Source organism: Emys orbicularis, chromosome 4 (genome assembly GCF_028017835.1).
Source record: "Emys orbicularis isolate rEmyOrb1 chromosome 4, rEmyOrb1.hap1, whole genome shotgun sequence".
Taxonomy (NCBI): domain Eukaryota; kingdom Metazoa; phylum Chordata; order Testudines; family Emydidae; genus Emys; species Emys orbicularis.
In genome coordinates, this window is record NC_088686.1 from 151,120,640 (window position 1) to 151,145,144 (window position 24,505).

General features: G+C 49.9%; 2 protein-coding genes across 3 annotated transcripts in view; both read left to right on the plus strand.

Annotated features, from left to right (window-relative positions):
- On the plus strand, positions 1-4,824 carry CLP1 (cleavage factor polyribonucleotide kinase subunit 1). Of its 2 annotated transcripts, XM_065403170.1 has the most exons (4): positions 1-97; positions 1,052-1,674; positions 2,243-2,350; positions 3,726-4,824. In XM_065403170.1, the coding sequence occupies exons 1-4, from the start codon at positions 1-3 to the stop codon at positions 4,395-4,397; spliced, it is 1,500 nt and encodes a 499-aa protein (XP_065259242.1). In that variant the 3' UTR covers positions 4,398-4,824. The 2 variants fall into 2 exon arrangements, with proteins under 2 accessions (XP_065259242.1, XP_065259241.1); XM_065403169.1 differs by lacking the exon at positions 2,243-2,350.
- A 2,898-nt stretch (positions 4,825-7,722) lies between these two features.
- The window catches only part of ZDHHC5 (zinc finger DHHC-type palmitoyltransferase 5), a 39,553-nt gene continuing 22,770 nt past the window's right edge, over positions 7,723-24,505 (plus strand). The window contains exons 1-2 of the mRNA XM_065402720.1: positions 7,723-7,824; positions 21,338-22,748. Coding sequence (XP_065258792.1) covers positions 22,645-22,748 — 104 coding nt within the window. The 5' untranslated portion in view covers positions 7,723-7,824; positions 21,338-22,644. The remainder of the gene's footprint in view (positions 7,825-21,337; positions 22,749-24,505) is intronic.

Consider the following 24,505-nt stretch of genomic DNA (forward strand, 5'->3'; position numbering starts at 1 on the left):
ATGCCTTCCCGCACTTCCGGCCCCGGGGCCGGATGTGCGCGTGGCCTTGGGTCTCCTGGTTGGTTGGTTTATCGCCAGGCAGCGGCGGCGGCGGCGGGTGAGTGACTCTTCTAGGGCCGGTTGGGTTCGGCCCGCTCCCTAGCGCCGGCTGTTGTCATGGCGACACCCAGTCACGCCTTTTGCTGCCTTTAAGGCCGTGGTGGGCAACACGCGGCCCGCCAGGGTAATCCGCATCCTCCGCCCGCAGCGCCCAGGGGCCGCGGTTCGCCGGTCCCAGCCAATGGGAGCTGCGGGAAGCAGCGCGGGTTGCAGGGACGTGCTGGCCGCCGCCTCCCGCTGCTCCCATTGGCCGGGAGCAGCGAACTCCGGCTCCTGAGAGCTGCGGCCGGTCCGTGTAAACAGCCTGTCTCGCGCCCGCCAGCGGGTTGCCCGGACGGACCACGTGTTGCCCGCCACTGCTTGAAGGTGAGCCCTGGGTACGAGGGGGGTGATGCCGCCATTCTCGGGGGGGGGACCCCATCATTCCTAGCGGGTGAGGAGCCTGGCCACAGCGGGGGGGGGGGCAGTGCTGCCATAGGGGGGTGTGGGGGTGCTGCCATTGGTATGAGTGACGCTGTAGTGACTCCCATTCACCCACCCAGTGGTTTGTTTTCCCATATGAAGCTGCCGTGACCGAAGCTGTCTTGCCTGGGGCAGTGTCTAGGGGGTGAAGCAGTGACCTCCCTTCTCTGGTCCAGCCGTTTCCATGGCCATCGTCTCCGTGGCTCGATAGCCTGGGTGCTCTTTGGGCGTGGTGAGGAATAGCGTTTAATTAGTGGAGTTCCAGAATAACCAATTGCATCGCAGTGTGGGGAGTGGGAACCCTCCTCTCATCCGTATATAATAATGCCGGGGTCTGGGTGACAGTGTAGAGCATCGCAGGGAACGGAGCCCTCTACCAGCTGCAGATAGGGGACCAGAGAGTGGGATTGAGTAGAGTGGAATTTGGGGGGGGTGATGGGAGAGCATTATACTCCCTGTGATGTGACCTCATTCCTTGTGTCTGTTTCAGGCCTGTATGGGATAGAGATGGCAGAGGAGGCCGGGGATGAGAAGAAGCAGGTGGCAAAGTTTGAGCTGGAGCGGGAGACGGAGCTTCGCTTTGAGGTGGAGGCCTCGCAGACTGTCCAGCTGGAGCTGCTGGCAGGCATGGCGGAGATTTTCGGCACCGAGCTGACCCGTAACAAGAAGTTCACTTTCGATGCTGGTGCCAAGGTGGCCGTGTTCACGTGGCATGGCTGCACAGTGCAGCTGAGCGGCCGCACTGAAGTGGCTTACATATCGAAGGACACGCCCATGCTGCTCTACCTCAACACCCACACAGCCCTGGAGCAGATGCGGCGGCAGGCAGAGCGCGAGGATGAGCGGGGGCCCCGGGTCATGGTGGTGGGGCCTACGGATGTGGGTAAGTCGACAGTGTGCCGGCTGCTGCTGAACTATGCTGTGCGGCTGGGGCGCCGACCCACCTTCGTGGAGCTGGACGTGGGCCAAGGCTCGGTCTCCATCCCTGGCACCATGGGGGCACTGTATATCGAGCGGCCTGCTGATGTAGAGGAGGGCTTCTCTGTCCAGGCCCCCTTGGTCTATCACTTTGGCTCCACCACTCCAGGCACCAACATCAAACTCTATAACAAGGTGAGCAGTGGCAGATCTGGGGGGTGAAATTCAAGGCAGCCAGGGCTCTTTCCCACACACACAGTTGTTTTTGGAGACCTAGCAACCTTTAATGACCAAAGCATCTGGTTCTGAGTGAGGGAGGAGTAAAGCAGGCTGTACATGGAACATTGCCCTTTGGAGATGGGATGCTGATATGTACATGTACTCTGGTCCTACTGGAGAAAAGGGTAGGCGGGCAGAGTATTTTGGAAAGAGAATGCCAATGTGCACACCCCCCTCACACCAGGGGATGGTTCAGGCATCTCCATCCTCCCTGGGCTAGACCAATCCAGCAAGGTGAATTCACATATGCACACTTGTTGGTGGGGAAAGGCAGAGACTGCCCCATGCTGAGACTGAACTCACATGAATAGATAGTTGGGGGACTGATCCAAAGAAAAAGGAATTACTGGGAGTAAAGGGGTGACATTCCCTTGTCTCCCCACCCCACGATCACCTCTGGCCCTGCTCAGCTGTATTTTCATCATCTAGTCTGGATGAAATGAGAAGGAGGGCTTTTGACTTGTTGCTTCCTCTTTATCTTCAGTACTCTTTAATCTGTTTTGCGCTACCTTGGAAGGAAACAGGCTTGCATCATGGACTGGAAGTCACGGCTCTCGGACCAACTCTGCCACTGACTTCCTGTGTGACCGTGGCAAGTTAATACACTTTCATATAACACAAGAACCCAGGGTCACCAAATGAAATTGATAAACAGCAGGTTTAAAACAAAATAAGGAAGTACTTCTTCACACAGTGCACAGTTAACCTGTGGAACTCTTTGACAGAGGACATTGTGAAAGCCAAAAATATACCTGGGTTCAAAAAATAATTAGATAAGTTCATGGAGGTTAGGTCCATCAATGGCTATTAGCCAAGATGTTCAGGGCCACAATCCTATGTCCAGAGTGTCCCTAAGCCTCTGATTGCCAGAATCTGGGACTGGACAACGAGATGGATTGCTTGATAATTGCCCTGTTCTTTTCATTCCTTCTGAAGCATCTGGCACTGGCCACTATTAGAAGACAGGATACTGGGCTAGATGGACCATTGGTCTGACCCAGTAAGGCCGTTCTTAAGTCACTTCCTTATCTGCAGAATAGGGACAACAATCAAACATTTGCATGGTTTGAGATGAACACTGACATTTATTAACCCAAGATGTAAATACTGTCCAAAGACAGAGAATCTTCTTAATTACTTGTCCTTGCAGGTAGCTTATCTTGATTGAGAGAAACCTTTATTAAAAAATATAGCTTGAAAAGACTTAAGATGAAAAAAAAAACAGTTAATAAAAAGGATATTCTGTTTGTTTGATTATTTGGCAACTTCTGTGTTAAAAGAGCAGAGTTTAGCATTTCACACATTCCTGTTCATTAGGGGTGATGATATTGTCTCTCTAAAGCAGCAATAACTGTCACTTGCTATATTTCATTGTAGACACAAACCTACATTGTTTTTCTGAATCTCTGTATCATACCTTCTGACTGTCTCCAGCACGACAATAAGCAAATCTCGCCTCTGTGACCTCAAATGTAGAGGTCCAGAAGAAATGATCATTTACTTTAATGACCATTCAATAGGTAGGGTGTTAAATGTCCAATCTGATTAGCCTTCTAGAAGCAAATAAATGCACTGGTGCTTAATAGTTGTCTAAGTAACTAAACAAAATATAGTTATTTGTATCCCCTGCCTCATGGGTAAAGGACAAGACACAGTTTCTGATGGAGTGTATCTCTCTTATGAAGCTGTGCTCTGCCATGCTTAATTTGCCATGCCAAGGTATCTAAAGCGAGATGCTTGGACAGAAAGATTTGCATTTCCATTTCTCCTCCACTGAGTAAAATGTCAGTGTTAGGGCTGCTCAAGGGCAATTTATATGTGATCAGGCCACCATCTAGTGGCAGCCTGCAAAGGATATAAGCCCCACCTTGAGAAAGGGAAAGACCATGGGTGGAGCCACTTCAGATAGTACAGTCACCGGGCATCTTCCTTGGGTTCCAATTAGCCATGCTGCTTCCTCTCTGCAGATCACATCTCGCTTGGCTGACGTCTTTAACCAGCGCTGCGAAGTGAACCGCCGGGCTTCAGTCAGTGGCTGCGTCATCAACACGTGCGGCTGGGTGAAGGGCTCCGGGTACCACGCCCTGGTGCATGCTGCCTCAGCCTTTGAGGTGGATGTGGTGGTAGTGCTGGACCAGGAGCGCCTATACAATGAGCTGAAGCGGGATCTGCCCCATTTTGTGCGCACAGTGCTGCTCCCCAAATCGGGTGGGGTGGTAGAGCGCTCCAAAGACTTCCGGAGGGAGTGCCGGGATGACCGCATCCGTGAGTACTTTTACGGCTTCCGTGGCTGCTTCTACCCCCACGCCTTCGACGTCAAATTCTCTGATGTCAAGATCTACAAGGTGGGGGCTCCCACCATCCCTGACTCATGCCTGCCCCTGGGCATGTCGCAGGAGGATAACCAGCTCAAGCTTGTGCCAGTGACACCAGGCCGTGACATGGTGCACCACCTGCTGAGCGTCAGCACTGCTGATGGCAGTGAGGAGAACATCTCCGAGACCAGCGTGGCTGGCTTCATCGTCGTCACTGGGGTGGACGTAGATCGCCAGGTCTTCACAGTGCTATCACCAGCACCTCGCCCACTGCCCAAGAACTTCCTGCTGATCATGGACATTCGCTTCATGGACCTTAAGTAGGGGCTGCACTGGAGCAGAAGAGGTGGAGTCCACCAGGCCTATAATGTCTCCGTGGTGGACAGAACTTTTACCAATTGAAGGGGGTGGAAACTGCCACACAGACTGAATCATTTGAAACCAGTGTGGGAAGGGGTAGAGGCTGCTGTCCAGATCAAACAGTTGGGAGAAACCGAAGTGGGTCAGGTGAGGCTTGCGGATTAATTTGTAGACAGAAGCAGGGAGGGAATGTGGGATTAAATGTAACTGTAGATGGTTCACTGTCTGCATCCTTCTCTAGGTTCCCTTTTCCTCCTTAGATTTCAGTCCCTGAAATCTGGACCCATTGTCCCTTTTACACAGCCAATGCTTCGTGGGCCTCCTCTTGTAGAAGAGGATCAATATTGTTTTATATTTTTGTAATTTTAATAAATTTCCTGGTATTTTACTGGTCTCTGGTGACAGTGGATGAATTTTGTGTAACCTCCTACAGTGTGAGAGAGGGATCTGCAGGGCTCGCACACAGGAGGCACTGCTGGGGCTTAGAAAGGGGAATTTCAATGTGATGCCCACAGAGAAACTAGACCGATTGGAACAGGGCCATATGAAGTAGGCTGGGGCACTTCAGTACAGTTGATCATCCCAGGAGCCAGGCTAAGAAGAACCAACAATTTCATTGTCTAGGCCCTTCACCTCTCCTGTGCTATGCAGATGTCTGCTCCACGTTGTTGCCAGCTTGGATCACCAATTTCTCCAATATTCCAACAAATAACTTCACACTTCCCCTTAACCATCGAATGAGCTCCCTATAAACATCTTGAGCATTTCTCCTTCAACTCCCTCCTTAAAGCTCACCTGTGCTGTAATGCATACAGCACCCATGGCTGGCATCCTGTGACTGCTCTTTGTGATCATTTCCTTGTTTCCCCACCTTCCTGTCAGTTGTACTCAGCTGTTGTCTCATTTTATATTTAGAGTGGTAGACTTGTTCTGTGTTTATACCGCACCTAGCACTTTGGCCCTCATCTATGACTGGCTGCTACTGCAATAAAAGTGGACAGTGGTTTTTACTGGGTATGAAGCCAGGAATTTGCCACTGGAAGGGAAAACCATGGCAAGGAACTGCTGCTAGTTGGTGGCACTTCAGGGTAAGAGAGGGGAGAAAAAGGTTTGCAAATGGAGAAGGCAGGGGAAGAATGTAATGCTGGAGACTGCATAGCAGGAGAGAGAGAGAGGAAAGGATTGTGGGATTTTAAGCACACAAGAGGAAAAGTTTGTGAATTTTGGGTTGAGGAATTTGGGTTGTCCTGACCTCTCTAGCCAGGAGGTGGCATTGTTGATTAAACCCATATAGTGACTTCCTGTATCAAAGCAATAATGCTCCACTGACTACATGATTCAGTTATCAAAGAGAGTGAATTAGTGGGGAAGGGACAGACCTGAATTTCCCAGTTTAATTAGAGCACTGTGATCTGAGTTAATGACACACACACACACACTCAAGCTTTCACTTGTTCTAAGGATCAAAACTTTCTTCACAAGTCACAGGTCAGGACCAGTTGCTTAAGCAGATGCACATCCCAGTTGTCAGAGGTGTGAAAACCTCATGTGTTCTGGGATTGCATCAGAACTACTCCCTCAGAGGTGCAAATTCTGCATCTCCCCTCCTGTGATCACCAGTCCCTTTAACTTTCTGGAAGTGCTTTGGACTTGGGGGCCAGCGCGGGGTGGGGAATAAAACAGGACATGCCATGCAACTGTTACAAGAGGACCTTGTGGCTGGGATATGCATGATGCTGTGAAGACAAACCAAGGCTAAGAGGTGCATTTTGTGTCTCATAAGCCTGTGGGGTGGAAGGTCAGTCAATCAGGTGTTTTCCTTGTTCCTGCCCCTTGCATGATGGTTGGAGCTCACCCAGCTCAGGTGGTAGAACACCAGCATTAGAGATGGAGGCTGGACTTACCTGTGCTATGACTCAGGACATCTGATTCAATTCCTGGCTCTGCTTCAGGTCACCTGTGTGACCTCAGGCAAGTCATTTAGCATGTCTGGGCCTCAGTTACCCTCTGTAAAAAGACAATAATGATCCTCCCTTTGTCTCTTGTCCATTTAAACTATGACTGCTTTAGTGCAGGGACTGTCTCTGCTATATGCATGTCTGTCTTACCTAACAGTTTCCCACCCCCGATCATTACCTCATCTAACTTCATATGCCCCAGCAAGGGCCCTGCATATTAGTCTTCATAAGAAAGCCATGCTGGGGCAGACCAAAGGTCCATCTAGCCCAATAGCTTGTCTTCCAACAGTGGCCAATGCCAGGTGCCCCAAGGGGAATGAACAGAACAGGTAATCACCAAGTGATCCATCCCCTGTCGCCCATTCGCAGCTTCTGGCAAACAGAGTCTGATTGCCTGGAACAACTTCCCCTCTCAAGAGAGAGTTCCTTTTTAAATTGCTGTAGTCCTTTTGATCTCTGGGGTGTTCTGGTTTTGTCTTGTCATGCCATTGTCTCTTAACAACATGCAGGTGTTTGCAGAGAATAGTGAGCTATTCCTTCCTCCTCATTTTCCGTTACAGCTCACCTGAGCTGTTCGGCATCCTGCTTGGAGTATAAGGTGGGAGCAAGGAGATAACCTAGATGCTGGGCTGGTGGTGGGCTTTATCATGGTGTCACTGGGATGGGGGTGGGGGTCACACCCACTGACAATGGGATGGTGGTGGGGCGGTACCATGGAATCATTGGGATGGGGGGTGTTGCACAGGCTGGGGGTGAACTGTACCATGGAGTCACTGGGTTGGGGGTCACACCCCCTAGACACTGGGATGGGCTAGCCCATGGTTTCACTGGGTTGGGGGGATCAATCCGCCCGGCTGTTTTTCAAATTGCTTTAAATAAAGCCCCTCCCCCAATAATCGGTTTAACCAGAGGGGCGAGTTCTTTAAGGCGATCTCCCGGATCAGCCACTGGCAGTGCACGTTTTATCATGCTAGGCGGGGATGAGCACTGATTGGACAGGGAGTTTGTCAATCAGCGTGGCCGGGTACGAATGTGGCTTCTGCAACCGAGTAGGTCCTGAGCACGCGCCGAACATCCCATCGCTCAATGGTCCGCTCCTCTGCACCCTACCCCTCCTCTCTGATTGCGAGAGGCTGTGGCGCACGCGCAGAGCGATGACGTGGTTGTCCACCTCTCTGGGCATGTGCAACGACTCTTCCTTCTCTCGCTCCCGCCAATCAGCTACTGGCAGTATTCGGACGGGCGCGCGACCCGGCGACGGCCGCTCGGTGGGGGGGAGGAGAGGGCGGAGCGCGCGCCTTGGGACCAACCGGCGAGCGAAGCGCGAGCCCGAATGGGCTCGGGAGCGCGCGCTTCCTCCCTGCTGCCTGGACGCGCCTCTCACACAGGGAGCCGGGCCGGGCGCAGGCGGAGGGAGCGACTGTGCGGTGCGGGTGAGTGCGGGCTGGGCCGGGCCCACCTCCATGGGCAGGGTGGGGAGCCGGGGCCCTCACCCATCGCGGGGAGCCGGGGAAAAGCGCCTGGGGGAGCCCGGGCCTCGCTCCGGGCCTAGCCGCCCCCGGCATCGGACACTCTGGTCCAGAGAGCAAGCGAGCGAGAGAGACCCACCCCCTCCCCCTCTGCGCTCGCGCACAGCCTCCCCCCCGATCTCTCCCCCGTCAGCGCCCCCCATTGCCCCCTCACCGGCCCTGCCCCATAGCGTGCACAATATCCAGCACCCCGCGCTGCCCCTCTTCCTTCAGCGCCCTCACCTCCACAGACCCCTTCCTCCTCCTCCCCCCTGTCTCCCCCCTCAGATCCCTCATCCCCCCCCACTGCCCCTCTTCCTTCAGCGCCCACCTCCACAGACCCCTTCCTCCTCCAGTGCCCGTGTCCCACGCTATTCCTCCCCCCCACTGCTCCTCCCCCTGAGATCCCTCAACCCCCCACTGCCCCTCTTCCTTCAGCGCCCCCACCTCCACAGACCCCTTCCTCCTCCTCCCCCCTGTCTCCCCCCTCAGATCCCTCATCCCCCCCCCCACTGCCCCTCTTCCTTCAGCGCCCCCACCTCCACAGACCCCTTCCTCCTCCAGTGCCCGTGTCCCACGCTGCTCCTCCCCACACTGCCCCTCTTCCTTCAGCGCCCCCACCTCCACAGACCCCTTCCTCCTCCCCCCTCAGCCCCCGCGCTGCCCCTCTTCCTTCAGCGCCCACCTCCACAGACCCCTTCCTCCTCCAGTGCCCGTGTCCCACGTTACTCCTCCCCCCCACTGCCCCTCCCCCTGAGATCCCTCAACCCCCCACTGCCCCTCTTCCTTCAGCGCCCCCACCTCCACAGACCCCTTCCTCCTCCAGTGCCCGTGTCCCACGTTACTCCTCCCCCCCACTGCCCCTCCCCCTGAGATCCCTCAACCCCCCACTGCCCCTCTTCCTTCAGCGCCCCCACCTCCACAGACCCCTTCCTCCTCCCCCCTCAGCCCCCGCGCTGCCCCTCTTCCTTCAGCGCCCACCTCCACAGACCCCTTCCTCCTCCAGTGCCCGTGTCCCACGCTATTCCTCCCCCCCACTGCTCCTCCCCCTGAGATCCCTCAACCCCCCACTGCCCCTCTTCCTTCAGCGCCCCCACCTCCACAGACCCCTTCCTCCTCCAGTGCCCGTGTCCCACGTTACTCCTCCCCCCCACTGCCCCTCCCCCTGAGATCCCTCAACCCCCCACTGCCCCTCTTCCTTCAGCGCCCCCACCTCCACAGACCCCTTCCTCCTCCCCCCTCAGCCCCCGCGCTGCCCCTCTTCCTTCAGCGCCCACCTCCACAGACCCCTTCCTCCTCCAGTGCCCGTGTCCCACGCTATTCCTCCCCCCCACTGCTCCTCCCCCTGAGATCCCTCAACCCCCCACTGCCCCTCTTCCTTCAGCGCCCCCACCTCCACAGACCCCTTCCTCCTCCCCCCTCAGCCCCCGCGCTGCCCCTCTTCCTTCAGCGCCCACCTCCACAGACCCCTTCCTCCTCCAGTGCCCGTGTCCCACGCTATTCCTCCCCCCCACTGCTCCTCCCCCTGAGATCCCTCAACCCCCCACTGCCCCTCTTCCTTCAGCGCCCCCACCTCCACAGACCCCTTCCTCCTCCTCCCCCCTGTCTCCCCCCTCAGATCCCTCATCCCCCCCCACTGCCCCTCTTCCTTCAGCGCCCCCACCTCCACAGACCCCTTCCTCCTCCAGTGCCCGTGTCCCACGCTGCTCCTCCCCACACTGCCCCTCTTCCTTCAGCGCCCCCACCTCCACAGACCCCTTCCTCCTCCCCCCTCAGCCCCCGCGCTGCCCCTCTTCCTTCAGCGCCCCCACCTCCACAGACCCCTTCCTCCTCCCCCCTCAGCCCCCGCGCTGCCCCTCTTCCTTCAGCGCCCACCTCCACAGACCCCTTCCTCCTCCAGTGCCCGTGTCCCACGTTACTCCTCCCCCCCACTGCCCCTCCCCCTGAGATCCCTCAACCCCCCACTGCCCCTCTTCCTTCAGCGCCCCCACCTCCACAGACCCCTTCCTCCTCCCCCCTCAGCCCCCGCGCTGCCCCTCTTCCTTCAGCGCCCACCTCCACAGACCCCTTCCTCCTCCAGTGCCCGTGTCCCACGTTACTCCTCCCCCCCACTGCCCCTCCCCCTGAGATCCCTCAACCCCCCACTGCCCCTCTTCCTTCAGCGCCCCCACCTCCACAGACCCCTTCCTCCTCCAGTGCCCGTGTCCCACATTACTCCTCCCCCCCACTGCCCCTCCCCCTGAGATCCCTCAACCCCCCACTGCCCCTCTTCCTTCAGCGCCCCCACCTCCACAGACCCCTTCCTCCTCCCCCCTCAGCCCCCGCGCTGCCCCTCTTCCTTCAGCGCCCACCTCCACAGACCCCTTCCTCCTCCAGTGCCCGTGTCCCATGCTGCTCCTCCCCCCACTGCCTCCCCACACTGCCCCTCTTCCTTCAGCGCCCCCACCTCCACAGACCCCCTTCCTCCTCCAGTGCCCGTGTCCCACGCTATTCCTCCCCCCCACTGCCCCTCCCCCTGAGATCCCTCAACCCCCCACTGCCCCTCTTCCTTCAGCGCCCCCACCTCCACAGACCCCTTCCTCCTCCCCCCTCAGCCCCCGCGCTGCCCCTCTTCCTTCAGCGCCCACCTCCACAGACCCCTTCCTCCTCCAGTGCCCGTGTCCCATGCTGCTCCTCCCCCCACTGCCTCCCCACACTGCCCCTCTTCCTTCAGCGCCCTCACCTCCACAGACCCCCTTCCTCCTCCAGTGCCCGTGTCCCACGCTATTCCTCCCCCCCACTGCCCCTCCCCCTGAGATCCCTCAACCCCCCACTGCCCCTCTTCCTTCAGCGCCCCCACCTCCACAGACCCCCTTCCTCCTCCAATGCCCGTGTCCCACGTTACTCCTCCCCCCCCACTGCCTCTCCCCCTCAGATCCCTCAACCCATGCACTGCCCCTCCCCATACAGACACCCTCTCAGCACCCCTGCCCCTAGCCTGTTCCTCTCCCCACAGAGACATATCCCACCTCACACTGTTCCTCCTCCCCCAGAGACCCCTGCCTCCACACTGCTTCTCCCCCCTGCCCCTCCACCTACACAGAGACGTCCCTCAGCACCCACAGACCCTTCCTGCATACTGATCCTTCCCCTATGGAGACACTCCACAGCACCCATAGATCCCTCTGCCTTCAGCACCCCATCCACCACAGTGCTTCTCCCCCTACAGACAACCCCAGCATTCACAGATGCCTCTTCCCTAGTACTCCCACCCTGCCCCTCCCTACACAGAGAGAGACCTCTTCTGCACCTACAGACCCATCCCCAAACAGGGAGACATCCCCGCTCCCATAGAGCCCTTCTCCACACTTCCCCTCCCCCTAAAGAGAGACCCAACAGACCCTTGCCCCTACGATCCCTCCCCTTTCAGTATACCCGCCTCCATAGATTCCTCCACCACAGAGACTCCTCTCAGCACCCCTACCCCCCCAGAGATCTGGTCTCCCACAGAAGCCCTTTCTTTGTGTGTGATCCGGAGACCCCTGGTTCCCTCCCCTCATGTGTGACTCCCTTCCCCCACAGAGACTCTTTTCCCCATATGTGACCTTTCCCCACTCATTGTATCCTGTGTGTGACCCCCCTATTCAGTATGACTCTCCTGCTGATTCTCTCCACCCTACAGCCCTCCTTCCTTGTATTGAATTCCGTCACCCATGTGCAACCCTCCCTTCCCCTATCCCCCTTTATTCTGGTGTGGACCCTTACTATCTTTTGAGTCTGCCTTTGCCACTATAACCCCACTTGTGATCCCTAATTAATTAATTTCCCTGGCTTTACATCCCTATTCTCTAGCCAGCACATGCAGTTATGTTCCCACCCCATCTATATTTCCACTCCTGTTGCCGCCATCCCTGGATTGTATGCCATGTTCCCTGATGTACCACCCCTTCTCCCCTCTTGGATTATTTGTTAGTCTCTAAAGTGCCACAAGGACTCCTTGCTGTTTTTGCTGATACAGACTAACACGGCTACCACTCTGAAACAATGTTCACTTGTGCAAGTCCTGTTTTCTGGTTTTGGAATCCCCATTTCCCTGAATTAAATTCTTCCCTCCACTGGATTACAGTGCCTCCCCTGCATGAAACCTGTTTTCTCTCTCTTGGAGTCCCCCTACCCTGTGCATGAAAAGAAAGGGTGTTATTTTAGGATTTGGAGACCCAAGTTCAGTTCCCAGCTCCATCACAGACTCCCTGGGTGACCATGGGCGAGTCACTTACCTCATCTGTAAAATGGGGGTAATAGCACTTCCCTACCTCACACGGGTATTGTGAGGTGTACTATGGTGATGGGAGGGGGCAGATAAGTACCTAAAATAGACTTCTCAGATAGTTGCCCTGTATTATATGCCCATAGATCAGAAAAGTTACCACTCATCCACCTGAGTAAATGTCAGTTGCATCCACTTTCAAATTTCTTTACCCCAATATAGATTACAATTACAGCCCCAAAAGGAACCTACAATTCACCCCATTCTAATAAACTCAGGCTACTGACCCCTTCCTGGGTAAACCTGGGTTAGTGGGAGGGGGGGATTTTTTTAAAGTTACTTGTCCAAGGACAGCTTGGATCTCAGATGACTGAGGTAGTTTTTGCTATTGCCTATGGGATATTTTTGTATAATAAAGTGTATATTTTGTCAAAGTTTAACATCTGAGCTGAGATGCACTGACTCTTATGTCCCACTGTGATTGAAAATCTAGCATCCCAACTTTGTTTACAGGCCGCTTCTGTCTTATGGTGCATTTTGGGTAGAGTGCAGCATGGATCAATCACACACACAAGCATTTTCCAGCATGCACTATGGATGCCATCAAATGGGGCCATAAACTAACTGGCAGGCACATTAGTTTTGTGCTGCTGTTTGGTGGCATTTACAAAATAACTGAAAAATTACCCCCCAAGGGAACTATGTATAAAATCCAAATTATTCCTTGCTCTGAATATTGCCCCCCATCTCAGTAAATCTAAATTATGCCCTGCTCTGTGTCACTCCTTCTCTGTGTAAATCCAAATTACACCCTGCCCTGTATAAATCCAAATTGCCTTCCCAGATGAGATCTTGGAAGTCATTGTAGATCTCTGAAAACATCCAGTGTGCAGCGGTGGTCAAAAAAAGAACAAAATGTTGGGAATCATTAGGAAAGGGCTAGATAATAAGACAGAAAATATCATATTGCCTCTATATAAATCCATGGTATGCCCATATCTTGAATACTGCGTGCAGATGTGGTCGCTCCATCTCAAAAAAGATATATTTGAATTGGAAAAGGTTCGGAAAAGGGCAACAAAAATGATCAGGGGTATGGAACGGCTGCCATATGAGGAGAGATTAATAAGACTGGGACTTTTCAGCTTGGAAAAGAGACGATGGGGGAGGATATGATAGAGGTCTATAAAATCATGACTGGTGTGGAGAAAGTAAATAAGGAAGTGTTGTTTACTCATAACACAAGAACTAGGGGTCACCAAATGAAATTAATAGGCAGCAGGTTTAAAACAAACAAAGGGAAGTATTTTTCCACACAACGCACAGTCAACCTGTGGAACTCTTTGCCAAAGGATGTTGTGAAGGCCAAGACTATAACAGGGTTCAAAAAAGAACTAGATAAATTCATGAGGATATATCCGAATGGCTATTAGCCGGGATGGACAGGGATGGTGTCCCTAGGCTCTGTTTTCCAGAAGCTGGGAATGGGTGACAGGGTATGGATCACTTGATGATTACCTGTTCTGTTCATTCCCTCTGGGGCACCTGGCATTGGCCACTGTCAGAAAACATGATACTGGGCTAGATGGATCTTTGGCCTGACCTAGTGTGGCACTGGGATGGGAGATTTACATGGTGTTTTTAAATAGGCCAGTCCAGTGGCCATTAAGACACAGCCAATCCAGACCAAGGCTCTCACACTTCACCAAAAGAAGTACTGTACATCACTTCTGTTACAAAAGCCTTTGGTTTCCAGCTGGGAGAGATGCTAATGGGATCTGAAAGGAGTTCCAGACAGCACCTCTGCAGGGAAGGTCATCCATGAAACATAAGGCCCTTTGCTTTCAGTTTTTACCAAAAAATTCCCAGGTTTTACAAAAGCTATTTGATTTTTACCAATATTCACCTGAAATTTGGACCACTTAAGTACATGAAATTCCTGATTATTTTAAGGAAATCCAATGCATTAGATGTAGGTGTATTTATGTTAATAATAAATTAGTCTTAAGTATAAATGTAAAGCAAACTAATGGAAGATGTGCAAAAACCCACATGTGCATATATGTACTTACTGTTAATGGGCAGTTCCTAAAATACACCACAGCATTAAACTGCTTTTACTTTCAATACTTTTGCTTTTTTCTTTTTGTTGCTTTTTTTCTGTCCTCCCATCCCCTAATATTCACCTCACTATTACCCAAAAAAGTGAAGTTATTTTTTTGCACTGATTTTCATACATTTTAAAATTTTTGTAATGAACACTGAGAAATTCTGAACAAAATAAAAACTGAAAATGAAGGGCCTTGACGTTACAGTACCTGGGTAAGTGAAAGGCATCTTTTCATTAAATACAAATATATTATATAGATAGATTCAGATGTAACCTACAGATTAAAATTAACAAAGTTAAATGCAAAATTAGTCCTGTATTAATGCAATTGTAGAGCTGTACAGCTCAGAATCAGAGTCAGGAAATATAAATATTAAGATTCCCATAGCAACATTAACTTGGGCACACTGTTCATATGAAATATCTTATTTGTACTGAGTTAGCCTCCAGACAGCCCAATTAGGAATCAGGACCCCGTTGGACTAGGCACTGTAATTAAATAACAAACAAAAAAAAGTCCCTGTATCATTTAATCAATTTTCTTCTCCTGTTTTTCTTAAAGAGAATATGTTAAAAAAACACTGAATAGAAAATATTACACACAAGCTGTTAATGTTGCCAGGGGTTGGGAGGAACAACTTTTATTTTTGCATTTCCTTATGTGCAGTGCCTACTATAAGACCTAAACTTTGCACCGGTGGTAGTTTTATGCATTTCATTTTCTATATTTTTTTTTAAAGAGGAGGAAAAGGAGGGGCAAAAGTCTTACTCCAGAGGTAACAGGCACCAAATTGGTGCCTGCTTAATACCAGTATGCCGGCCTAGCTGCTGCTACTACTACCGTTCTAGTAAACCCATATAGCCCTGCTTTCCAGCCACAGATCTCAAAGTGCTTTAAAAAGGAGAGCAAGTATTATCCACATTTTACAGATGAGGCACATAGGTGAAATGTCTTGCCCAAGATGTCACAGTGACTCCAGTTGCAGAGTCAGGAATAAAACCCACATCTCCTGCCTCAGTCCTATCCACACAATCAGACTGCCTATCAGAAGCACCCATCACTGGCTGCAACAATGCACATATGGACTATGCTTCCGTAGAGGTGTGAACTCCCAAAAAACAGACCTTGTCCAGCTGAGGATTTAAAGGTGTGATGTTACACCTTCTAAAACTTTGATTAGATCCAGCTACCTAACTCAGTCTAACATCACACACCTTTAAATTCTAGTCTAGACCTAGTTACATTTTTTACTCTAGAAAAAATAATTTTAGGCCAAGATCAAGCATGGAAAATTTCAGCCTAAAATGATACTGTTCAGGGACATTAACATGTGAGTGAAAACAGGAAGTTCTAGATGAAACCATTTACTACAAATAATCACCTGCAAGCAAACCTTGTAAATACAAAAGAGGCCTTTTCCCCTGAATCCACAAGTGATAGGGTGGGTTGGGTGAAGTTTAATGTATTAAAGTTTTATTTTGGGGTGTTTCTTCAAAGCAGGTATCGGAATACACAAAATATTGGAAAGCCATTTGGGAGTTTATATATAAACTCCCAAATGGCTTTCCAATATTTTGTGTATTCTGATAATATGAAGAGCTTCACAGCTCATGGGTAACACTCATCCTAAACTCATGCCAATAAAACCTTTTTCTTACATAAGAACAGCCAAACTGGGTCAGACCAATGGTCCATCTAGCCCACTATACTGTCCTCTGACTGTGGTCAATGCCAGGCGCTTCAGAGGGAATAAAACGAACAGGACAGTTATCAAGTGAGCCATTCCCTGACATCCAGTCCCAGCATCTGTCAGTCAGAGGCTTAACCACCTTGGTTAATAGCCATTGATGGACCTATCCTCTATTAACTTATGTAATTGTATTTTGAACCCAGTTATAGTTTTGGCCTTTATGACATCCCTTGGCAATGAGTTCCACGGGTTGACAGTGTATTTCTTTTGTTTGTTTTAAACATGCCGCCTATTAATTTCATCAGGTGACCCCTGGTTCTTGTGTCATGTGAAGGGGTAAATAACACTTCCCTATTCACTTTCTCCACACCATTCAGGATTTTATAGATCTCTAATATATTCCCTCCTTAGTCCTCTCTTTTCCAAGCTGAACAGTATCCCAGTCTTTTTGAACTCTCTCATATGGAAGCTGCTCCATACCCCTAATCATTTTTGTTGCCCTTCTCTGTACCTTTTACAATTCTTATATATACACACCTCTACCCCAATATAACGCTGTCCTCGGGAGCCAAAAAATCTTACTGCGTTATAGGTGAAACCGCGTTATATCGAACTTACTTTGATCCGCCGGAGTGCGCAGCCCTGCCCCCCCGGAGCACTGCTTTACCGCGTTGTATCCAAATTCGTGTTATATCGGGTCGCGTTATATCGGGGTAGAGGTGTGTGTGTGTGTGTGTGTGTGTGTGTATATATATATATATATATATTTTTTTTTTTGAGATAGGCAACCAGAACTGTATGCAGTATTCAAAGTGTGGGCATACCATGAATTTATATAGTGGCATTATGATATTTTTTGTCTTATTATCGATCTCTTTCCTAATGGTTCGTCACATTCTGTTAGCTTTTTTTGACTGCCGCTGCACATTGAGCGGATGTTTTCAGAGAACTGTCCATGACTTCAAGATCTCCTTGTGGGGTAACAGCTAATTTAGACCCCATCATTTTATATGTATAGTTGAGATTATATTTTCCAATGTGCATTATTTTGCATTTATCAACATTGAATTTAATCTGCCATTTTGTTGCCCAGTCACTCAGTTTTGAGAGATCCTTTTGTAGCTCTTTGCAGTCTGTCAGTACAGATCCCTGGGGGACACCACTATTTACCTCTCTCCATTCTGAAAACTGACCATTTATTCCTAACCTTTGTTTCCCATCTTTTAACCAGTTTTATCAATCCATGAGAGGACCTTCCCTCTTATCCCATGACAGCTTACTTTGCTTAAGAGCCTTTTGCGAGGGACCTGGTGAAAGGCTTTCTGAAAATCTAAGTACACTATATCCACTGGATCCTCTTTGTCCACATGCTTGTTGACCCCCTCAAAGAATTCTAGTAGATTGGCGAGCCATGATTTCCCTTTACAAAACCCTGTTGACTCTTCCCCAACAAATTATGGTCATCTGTGTGTCTTACAATTTTGTTCTTTACTAGAGTTTCAGCTGGTTTGCCCGGTACTGAAGTCAGGCTTACTGGCCTGTAATTGCCGGGATCACGTCTGGAGCCCTTTTTAAAAATTGGCGTCACATTAGCTATCCTCCAGTCATTTGGTACAGAAGCTGATTTAAATGATAGGTTACAGACTACAGTTGTTAGTTCTGCAATTTCACATTTGAGTTCCTTCAGAACTCTTGGGTGAATGCCATCTGGTCCTGGTGACTTATTACTAAGGCTGTGAGTTTGTCACTGAAGTCACGGATTCCGTGACTTTCCATGACTTCTGCAGCGGCCAGTGCGCCTGGCACCCCCCTTGCTCAGCTCCTAGGTGGAGGTGTGGCCAGGCAGCTCTGGGCGCTGCCTCTGCTTGCAGGCACTGCCCCCGCAGCTCCCATTGGCGACGGTTCCCGGTCAATGGGAGCTGCAAAGCCAGCTCTCTGGGCAGGGGCAGTGCACAGAGCTGCCTGGCCGTGCCTTTGCCAGGAGCTGAGTGAGGGGGATATCGCCGCTTCCGGGGAGCGCGGAGCCAGGTAGGGAACCTGCTGGCCCTGCCAATCCCGCCCCCCCAGCACCAGCTGGGATCCCGGCCGGGCTGCGAGCTGCTGCCTGCCCGCCCAGCACCAGCAGGGGTCCCGGGCCGCACCCGCCCCTTCCCCCAGCTTCCACGGTGCACCCCCCCCCCACCCCACCCCCCGGGGCTGCCCTCTCCCAGCATCTGCGGGCCCACCCAGGCTGCTCTCCCCCCAGATTTAGTCAGGGGTATATAGTAGAAGTCATGGGCAGGTCACGGGCCGTGAATTTTTGTTTACTGCCCATGATCTGCCCATGACTTTTACTAAAAATACCCGTGACTAAAATGTAGCCTTACTTATTACTGTTTAGTTTATCATTTTATTCCAAAACCTCCTCTAATGACACCTCAATCTGGGACAGTTCCTCAGATTTGTCACTTAAAAAGCTTGGCTCAGGTTTGGGAATCTCACTCACATCCTCAGCCGTGAAGACGGATGCAAAAAGAATTCCTTTAGTTTCTCTGCAATGGCCTTATTGTCCTTGAGTGCTCTTTTAGCATCTCGATCATCCAGTGGCCCCACTGATTGTTTAGCCGGCTTCCTGCTTCTGATGTACTTAAACATTTTTTTGCTATTACTTTTTGAGTCTTTGGCTAGCTGTTCTTCAAATTCTTTTTTGGTGTCCTAATTATATTTTTACACTTCATTTGACAGAGTTTATGCTCCTTTCTATTTTCCTCACTAGGATTTAACTTCCACTGTTTAAAGGATGCCTTTTTGCCTCTCATTGCTTTTTTTACTTTGTTGTTTAGCAACTGGTGACACTTTTTGGTTCTCTTTATTCTGTTTTTTAATTTGGGGTATACATTTAAGTTGAGTCTCTATTATGGGGTCTTTAAAAAGTTTCCATGTGACTTGCGGGGATTTCACTTTTGGCGCTGTACCTTTTAATTTCTGTTTAACTAACCTCCTCATTTTTGTATAGTTCCCCTTTCTGAAATTAAATGCTACAGTGTTGGGCTGCTGTGGTGTTTTCCCTGCCACAGGGATGTTAAATTTAATTATATTATGGTCACTAATACCAAGCAGTCCAGCTATATTCACCTCTTGGACCAGATCCTGTTGATTTAGGACTAAATCAAGAATTGTCACTCCTCTTGTGGGAGGACTAGCTACTCCAAGAAGCAGACATTTAAGGTGTAAAGAAACTTTATCTCTGCATCCCGTCCTGAGGTGTCATACCCAGTCGATATGGGGATAGTTGAAATTCTTAAGTTTGGATGATGAATTTAAAAATGGAATAGGGTCCGTTATGTGACTATCTTCTTTATTTTAATAAAATTATCAATTCAGATTCCAGTGGAAGGGAGAGGCTGATCTCCTGGGCTGGCCAGTGCATCTCCATTCAGAAATGGAAGAAATTTAACGGGCATTTCATGGGGTACAAAGGCAGAGGATGGTGAAGAGAGTGCAGTTTGGGGGTTTAACTTCTCCAAATGAGTTGTAGATTTACACTAACCAAGGGTAGACTGGATGGCTGAGGGGGTTGGGAATTGGGTACAGGGCCTTTCCTCTGTAAGCTGCTGTTTTGGATGTGTTCTTGGGATAGTAGTTACAAAAAGCTCTTGCCCTATTATTTATTATTTGTGTTAATGTAGCACCTAGGAGCCCTTATCATGGACCCAGAACCCCATTGTTCTAAGTGCTGTACAAACACAGAAACAAAAGATGGTCCCTATCCCAGAGAACTTACAGTCTAAGTGTGCTGGTTATTTGGTGGCCTATCCCATGTAAACTGAGTTGAGATTTCTGCCTTAATATGCTCTGGGATAGATAACCACATCACGCAAACCACCACTGTATTTGGCAAAACAACACAGACTATGGAATTGGTCATGGAGACAGAACTCCCCTCTCCTCCCCAGTAAGCTGATCTCCACAAGCATTCTACTTGTAATGCTTGTACCATTGTGTTACAGGGAGTTAAACAGAAACTGCAATGATTAGCAGTGGCAATGGAAATTAAGTAGTGAAATGTTGTGAAATCATTACAAATTGTTTCTCTAGCATGGTGCATGTGCACCGTTCTTTACAAAGAATAGAGTAAGTTGCGTTCCTTGCCTTGTAGGTCTGATAGTCTTGGAGTGATGAGATACAGGGCAGCAGTTCAGACAAGGGGTGGAGAGACTTGTGGGGAGGAAAACACAATGGGAAAGATTTCTCAGAGAAATGGATTTTAAGGAGAGACAGGGCTCCTGGCAAACAGGAAGAGTGAAACTGTTCAGGCATCTAAGAGGAAGTATAGTGGAAGACCCAAAGCTGAGGAGGAAGAGGTGATGAAAGGAGGAGTAATGAGAGAACATTGGGAGGAGCTATAATGAATAAGTGGGTGTAAGAAGAGGACAAAATTAGAATAGTGAGTAGGCATCTTGCAGCTGAAAAGAGAGAGCTTGAATTTGATGAGGTGGAGAGAATGAGAAATAATGGAGGGATTTATGGTGGCCTAAAGGGGGAAAGGTGAGAGGTGGAAGAGAAGAAGGTCCCAGAAATGGAGGTGAGAGATGAACGAGATGTGGCGAAAGGTGTGGGTGGTGGGGTCAGCGAGGAAAGGGCAGATCCTGGTGATATCAGAGAGGAAGAAACAGGACATAGAGGGAACCGGGGGGGAAGGAAGAGTTGAAGATGCTGCTGTGGTGGTGAGCTGGGAAACTGTGACAGTGGAGTTGCCTGTGAGGATAGAAGAGGAAGGCAGTGGAGAAGGATTGGAAGGGAAGATGAAATGTTCAGTGTCAAGTGATTGGGTTGGATGAGAAAGTAGGAGCAGCTGGGGATGAGAGATTGGACAAAGCAGAACAGTGATTACTCTGTGCTGGGGAAAGGGGAATATGGGCCTATGCCGAAGACCTTAAAAACAAAATCAATTCCCAAAGTCTGATAGAACACTTATTTGTATGCATCTTTAAAATTTGCAGCCTTATTCAGTGGAACGTCCTTTCAGATGTGTTGACTGTCCTGTTACAGTAGATAAGCATGTTAGCTGATTGTTTGTTAGTTAAGGCCGTCAGTTACTGACTAAAAATAACAGTTTATGTCTCAGTGAGAGTTGTGTATCATTATCCCAATTATGCAGATGTAGAAACTGAGTCTCAGAGATGTTAAGTGACATGCCCAAGCCTATAGAGTGAGTCTGTGTCCGAGTTGGGTGAGAACTCAACATCTCTTGATCCCCAACCTGGTTCTAAGACCTCTAGACCATGTTTTCCTCTTCAAACTAATGCTTATACAGTACCTTGAAGATGCAGAGTGCATCATTAATATTAAATATATGTTAAATGGTTATTTTTCCTGACTTGTTAATTTTTTTTTTCTTTTTTCCCCTAGATAAAGTGTGGAGTTCCAGATGTCAAGTTTTAATTATTTTATGATTTTTTTAACAAATATGGATTGAGGAATGGTTTTATATGGGGGAGGGAGATGAAAATGGAGCAGCTTGGAACAGACTTAGATTCCCAGGCCATGGGTGAGAAGGGCCCAGTCAGCATTGTTTTAATTATCAGTTGCATTCTGGCGTTTTAACAGAATTGTCTGAAAACTTTCAAGTCTCACCTCACCTGCCCAGGATTTTGTGGAGACCATCACCACAGAAAGGATTTGAAATTCAATTTTGTTCATAAAAACCAAGTGGAAACTAGAGTTTTGGGTGTCATACAAAAGGGAACAAATAGGAAGAGGACGAAAACACACAAGCCAACTGACTTCACCCTCTAACCCCCCCTTTCAAAGAAAAGGATTTACAGCTCAACCTCGCACCAGCTGTTACCCAGCTTTAGCCGTCAAGAGAGAAATAAATAAAATTAAACAACCACCGCTAGCCAGCCTCAGATCCTGGTGAAATCAGGGAGTGTGTTTCTGCGACTGCCTCGGGTGAGGGGGAGGAGAGGGCCAAGCAGTGTGAGGAAGACAAGCACATTGTTTCAGGATAACTCTGTCCACCTGAGCGGTGACTGGAGGGGACTGCTGGATACCAGGAACAGATTAAAAAGGAAAAGGAGAGGAGGCTTCCTTGGGATTTTGGTGTGGGTTTTTTTAAAGAAATCTAATGGCGGCCTGTTCCTGAGTTGGCCAACTTTCCCGGAGCACTCACCAGGGTGGAAAGGACTTCCTCAGCTTGGCTTCTCTCCATGTGCTGCAGAGTTCTGCAACTTCCATTTGCCACTTTCCCCACCCTAACTTATAAAATCTCGTTGCCTCCACTTTTGAAGCCAGCCTTTGCCACAAGCTGCTTGGGGAGGTGCTTCTGCACCTGTAGTTTGGCTGCGCCCAGCTGTCGTGTTCCAGCAGTAGTTTAAACTGGAATTCAGGTTCCCATTTTATTTTTTAAATCTCCTTCCATACATCCCCAAACTCTCAGGGAGCAGCGTGGACTCCCTTGGCTGTGTTCTTGGGCCTCTCCCTTCAGGAATCGGTGTGGATCCTTCCTCTGGATTATTTCCTCCTGCTCCATTTGGAACACTCTCTAAGTGTATTTCAGGAAGTTGGGTAACTGCTTACCCCCACGACTTCTCCCTCCCGTCTTCTCCCTCTACCCCCGCTCCCTTCCGAAGGTCCCCTCCCCCTTTTCGTGTCCATTCTGACTCCAGTTGGGCCTGGGCTATGCTGCAGGGCGGATCCCCCACCAGAGCTCCAACATGCCAGCAGCATCTGGAAAGAGATTCAAACCCAGCAAATATGTCCCGGTCTCAGCTGCTGCCATCTTCCTAGTGGGAGCCACCACCCTCTTCTTTGCCTTCACGTGAGTTACAAATAGTTTGCCAGGTATGGGGAGCTGGGCCTGCTGACAAAGTGACTCAGGGCTACCTAAGACATCAAATTGGTCCCATACTCTACTATGACTGAGTGTGGAGGTCAAAGCTGGGCAGGGGGAGAGGTGAGGTGACTTGATACAGGAGTTAATCTCTCGTCAGGAGCCTGCTGAAGAGATGGGAGGGGATGCTGCCTTTTCGAGTCTAAAGTCTGGGCTCTGCAATTGTGCTTTTTAGCGTCAGAGTGGCCCCCAACCAGCCCCACCACCTCAGCTGGGTTCAGATACATTTTATTTGGCTTTTCCAGTCAAGATGAAGTCAGAGGAGATGGCACACACTGAATCCTATCCAGTTGCGAGAGCAAGGTGCCTTGTAGCTGTCGAGCCACAATTCTCAGCTTCTTGCTGTCTTTGTACATTTGGAATAACACACAAGCCTTAGCCCAAGGATCATATTACAAATCATCCTGTGTGTGAATAGTGGCCCCATGTGACCTCTGTATCTGTGATGAATCTGGAAGAGTTTTCATATATTGGGGATAACCAAAGCCACAGGCAGTGGGTTGGATCCAGGAAGGATGGTAGGAGTGTGTGTATAATAATTATTTAGAGAGTTAACAGAATTGACTTGGAAGATACAAGGGAAGGTCCAAGGAATAATGCCCTTTGACTCCCACACAGCCCCTCCCCATCTGGTTCACTCACTGCAGTTAATCTGAGATTTTACCCGAGAGTGGTCTGAGGGGTTCAGTATCTCTGGAATGGGACTTGATTTACCTGTGGGATTGGGGAATAACCATGCCAGGAGTTGATGAGTAAGGGTGGTGATAGATAATCATGCTGGATACTGGTAGGCATGGGAGAGCGTTGAGATATAATAGTGCTGGTTGATGTGACAGGGCTAGGGGATGCCTGTGCCAGGCAGTGATGTTACGGGAGAATCATGCCCCATGTTCACCCCTCAGCTGTGAGGGGCCTTGGATTGTGGTGGGCATCAACCTATTTTTTCTGGTGGGGTAAGTTTTTCTGGGGTAGGGTTCTTTTTCATCCTCGTTTGGGGCAGAGCTGACTAAGTTCTGCAGACAGAGTAAGACCTCAAGGCCTGGGAAGGACTCAGTTTATGTGAGGAGTTGCTGTTCCCATCTCATCCCCCATTCTTGGAAAAGCGTCTTGATTCCAAGCTGTGAGAGTTAGAACTGAGTAGCTCAGGTGCCCTTGACCTTTAAGATTCTGCATATTATACACTGCATGTAGGGTGTGGCTGTGGTTCTCCTAAATACTAGGGTATGCCAGAACCCCAGACCACGTGAATGAGAGAGTCTCTCTAATTCCATTCAGTAAAATAGCAGTACACATGTGATTTCTGAGGGATTAAAGCTCGCACAGGGAGTGGGGAAGAGGGAATGATTGTGTGCTGGAGAGGCTCATTGTCAAAGCAATGAGATGTGGCCCCTTTGCTGAAGCCCCTGTACTATTCAAGCCACCCTTGGGTTTTCTCTCCAGTGCCTGCTGGTAACCACATGTGAGGGGTTCTGGGAGTGTTAGAATTATCCCAGTACTGTATTAGAAATATCCTGATTTTTTTACGTGAAGTGAAATCTTGCCAGTGTTAGGGCTTGGTCCCATTGTAGAGGGGAGAGGAGGAAAGCGCATTGGGGGCTCAGATGCCCACTTTTTTCAGGGTGGACTTTTTAGTTCAGCTCCCTCTAGTTGGCCATCTGGCCCCATCTCTGGCTTTAATCTTGCTG

Bases quoted from the DNA above. Each gene is read 5' to 3' on its own strand.
- CLP1 (XM_065403170.1), top strand. From the start codon at position 1: ATGCCTTCCCGCACTTCCGGCCCCGGGGCCGGATGTGCGCGTGGCCTT. The intron at 1,675-2,242 runs GTGAGCAGTGGC...CTTTATCTTCAG, and splicing joins ACATCAAACTCTATAACAAG to TACTCTTTAATCTGTTTTGC. The intron at 2,351-3,725 runs GCAAGTTAATAC...TCCTCTCTGCAG, and splicing joins TGACTTCCTGTGTGACCGTG to ATCACATCTCGCTTGGCTGA.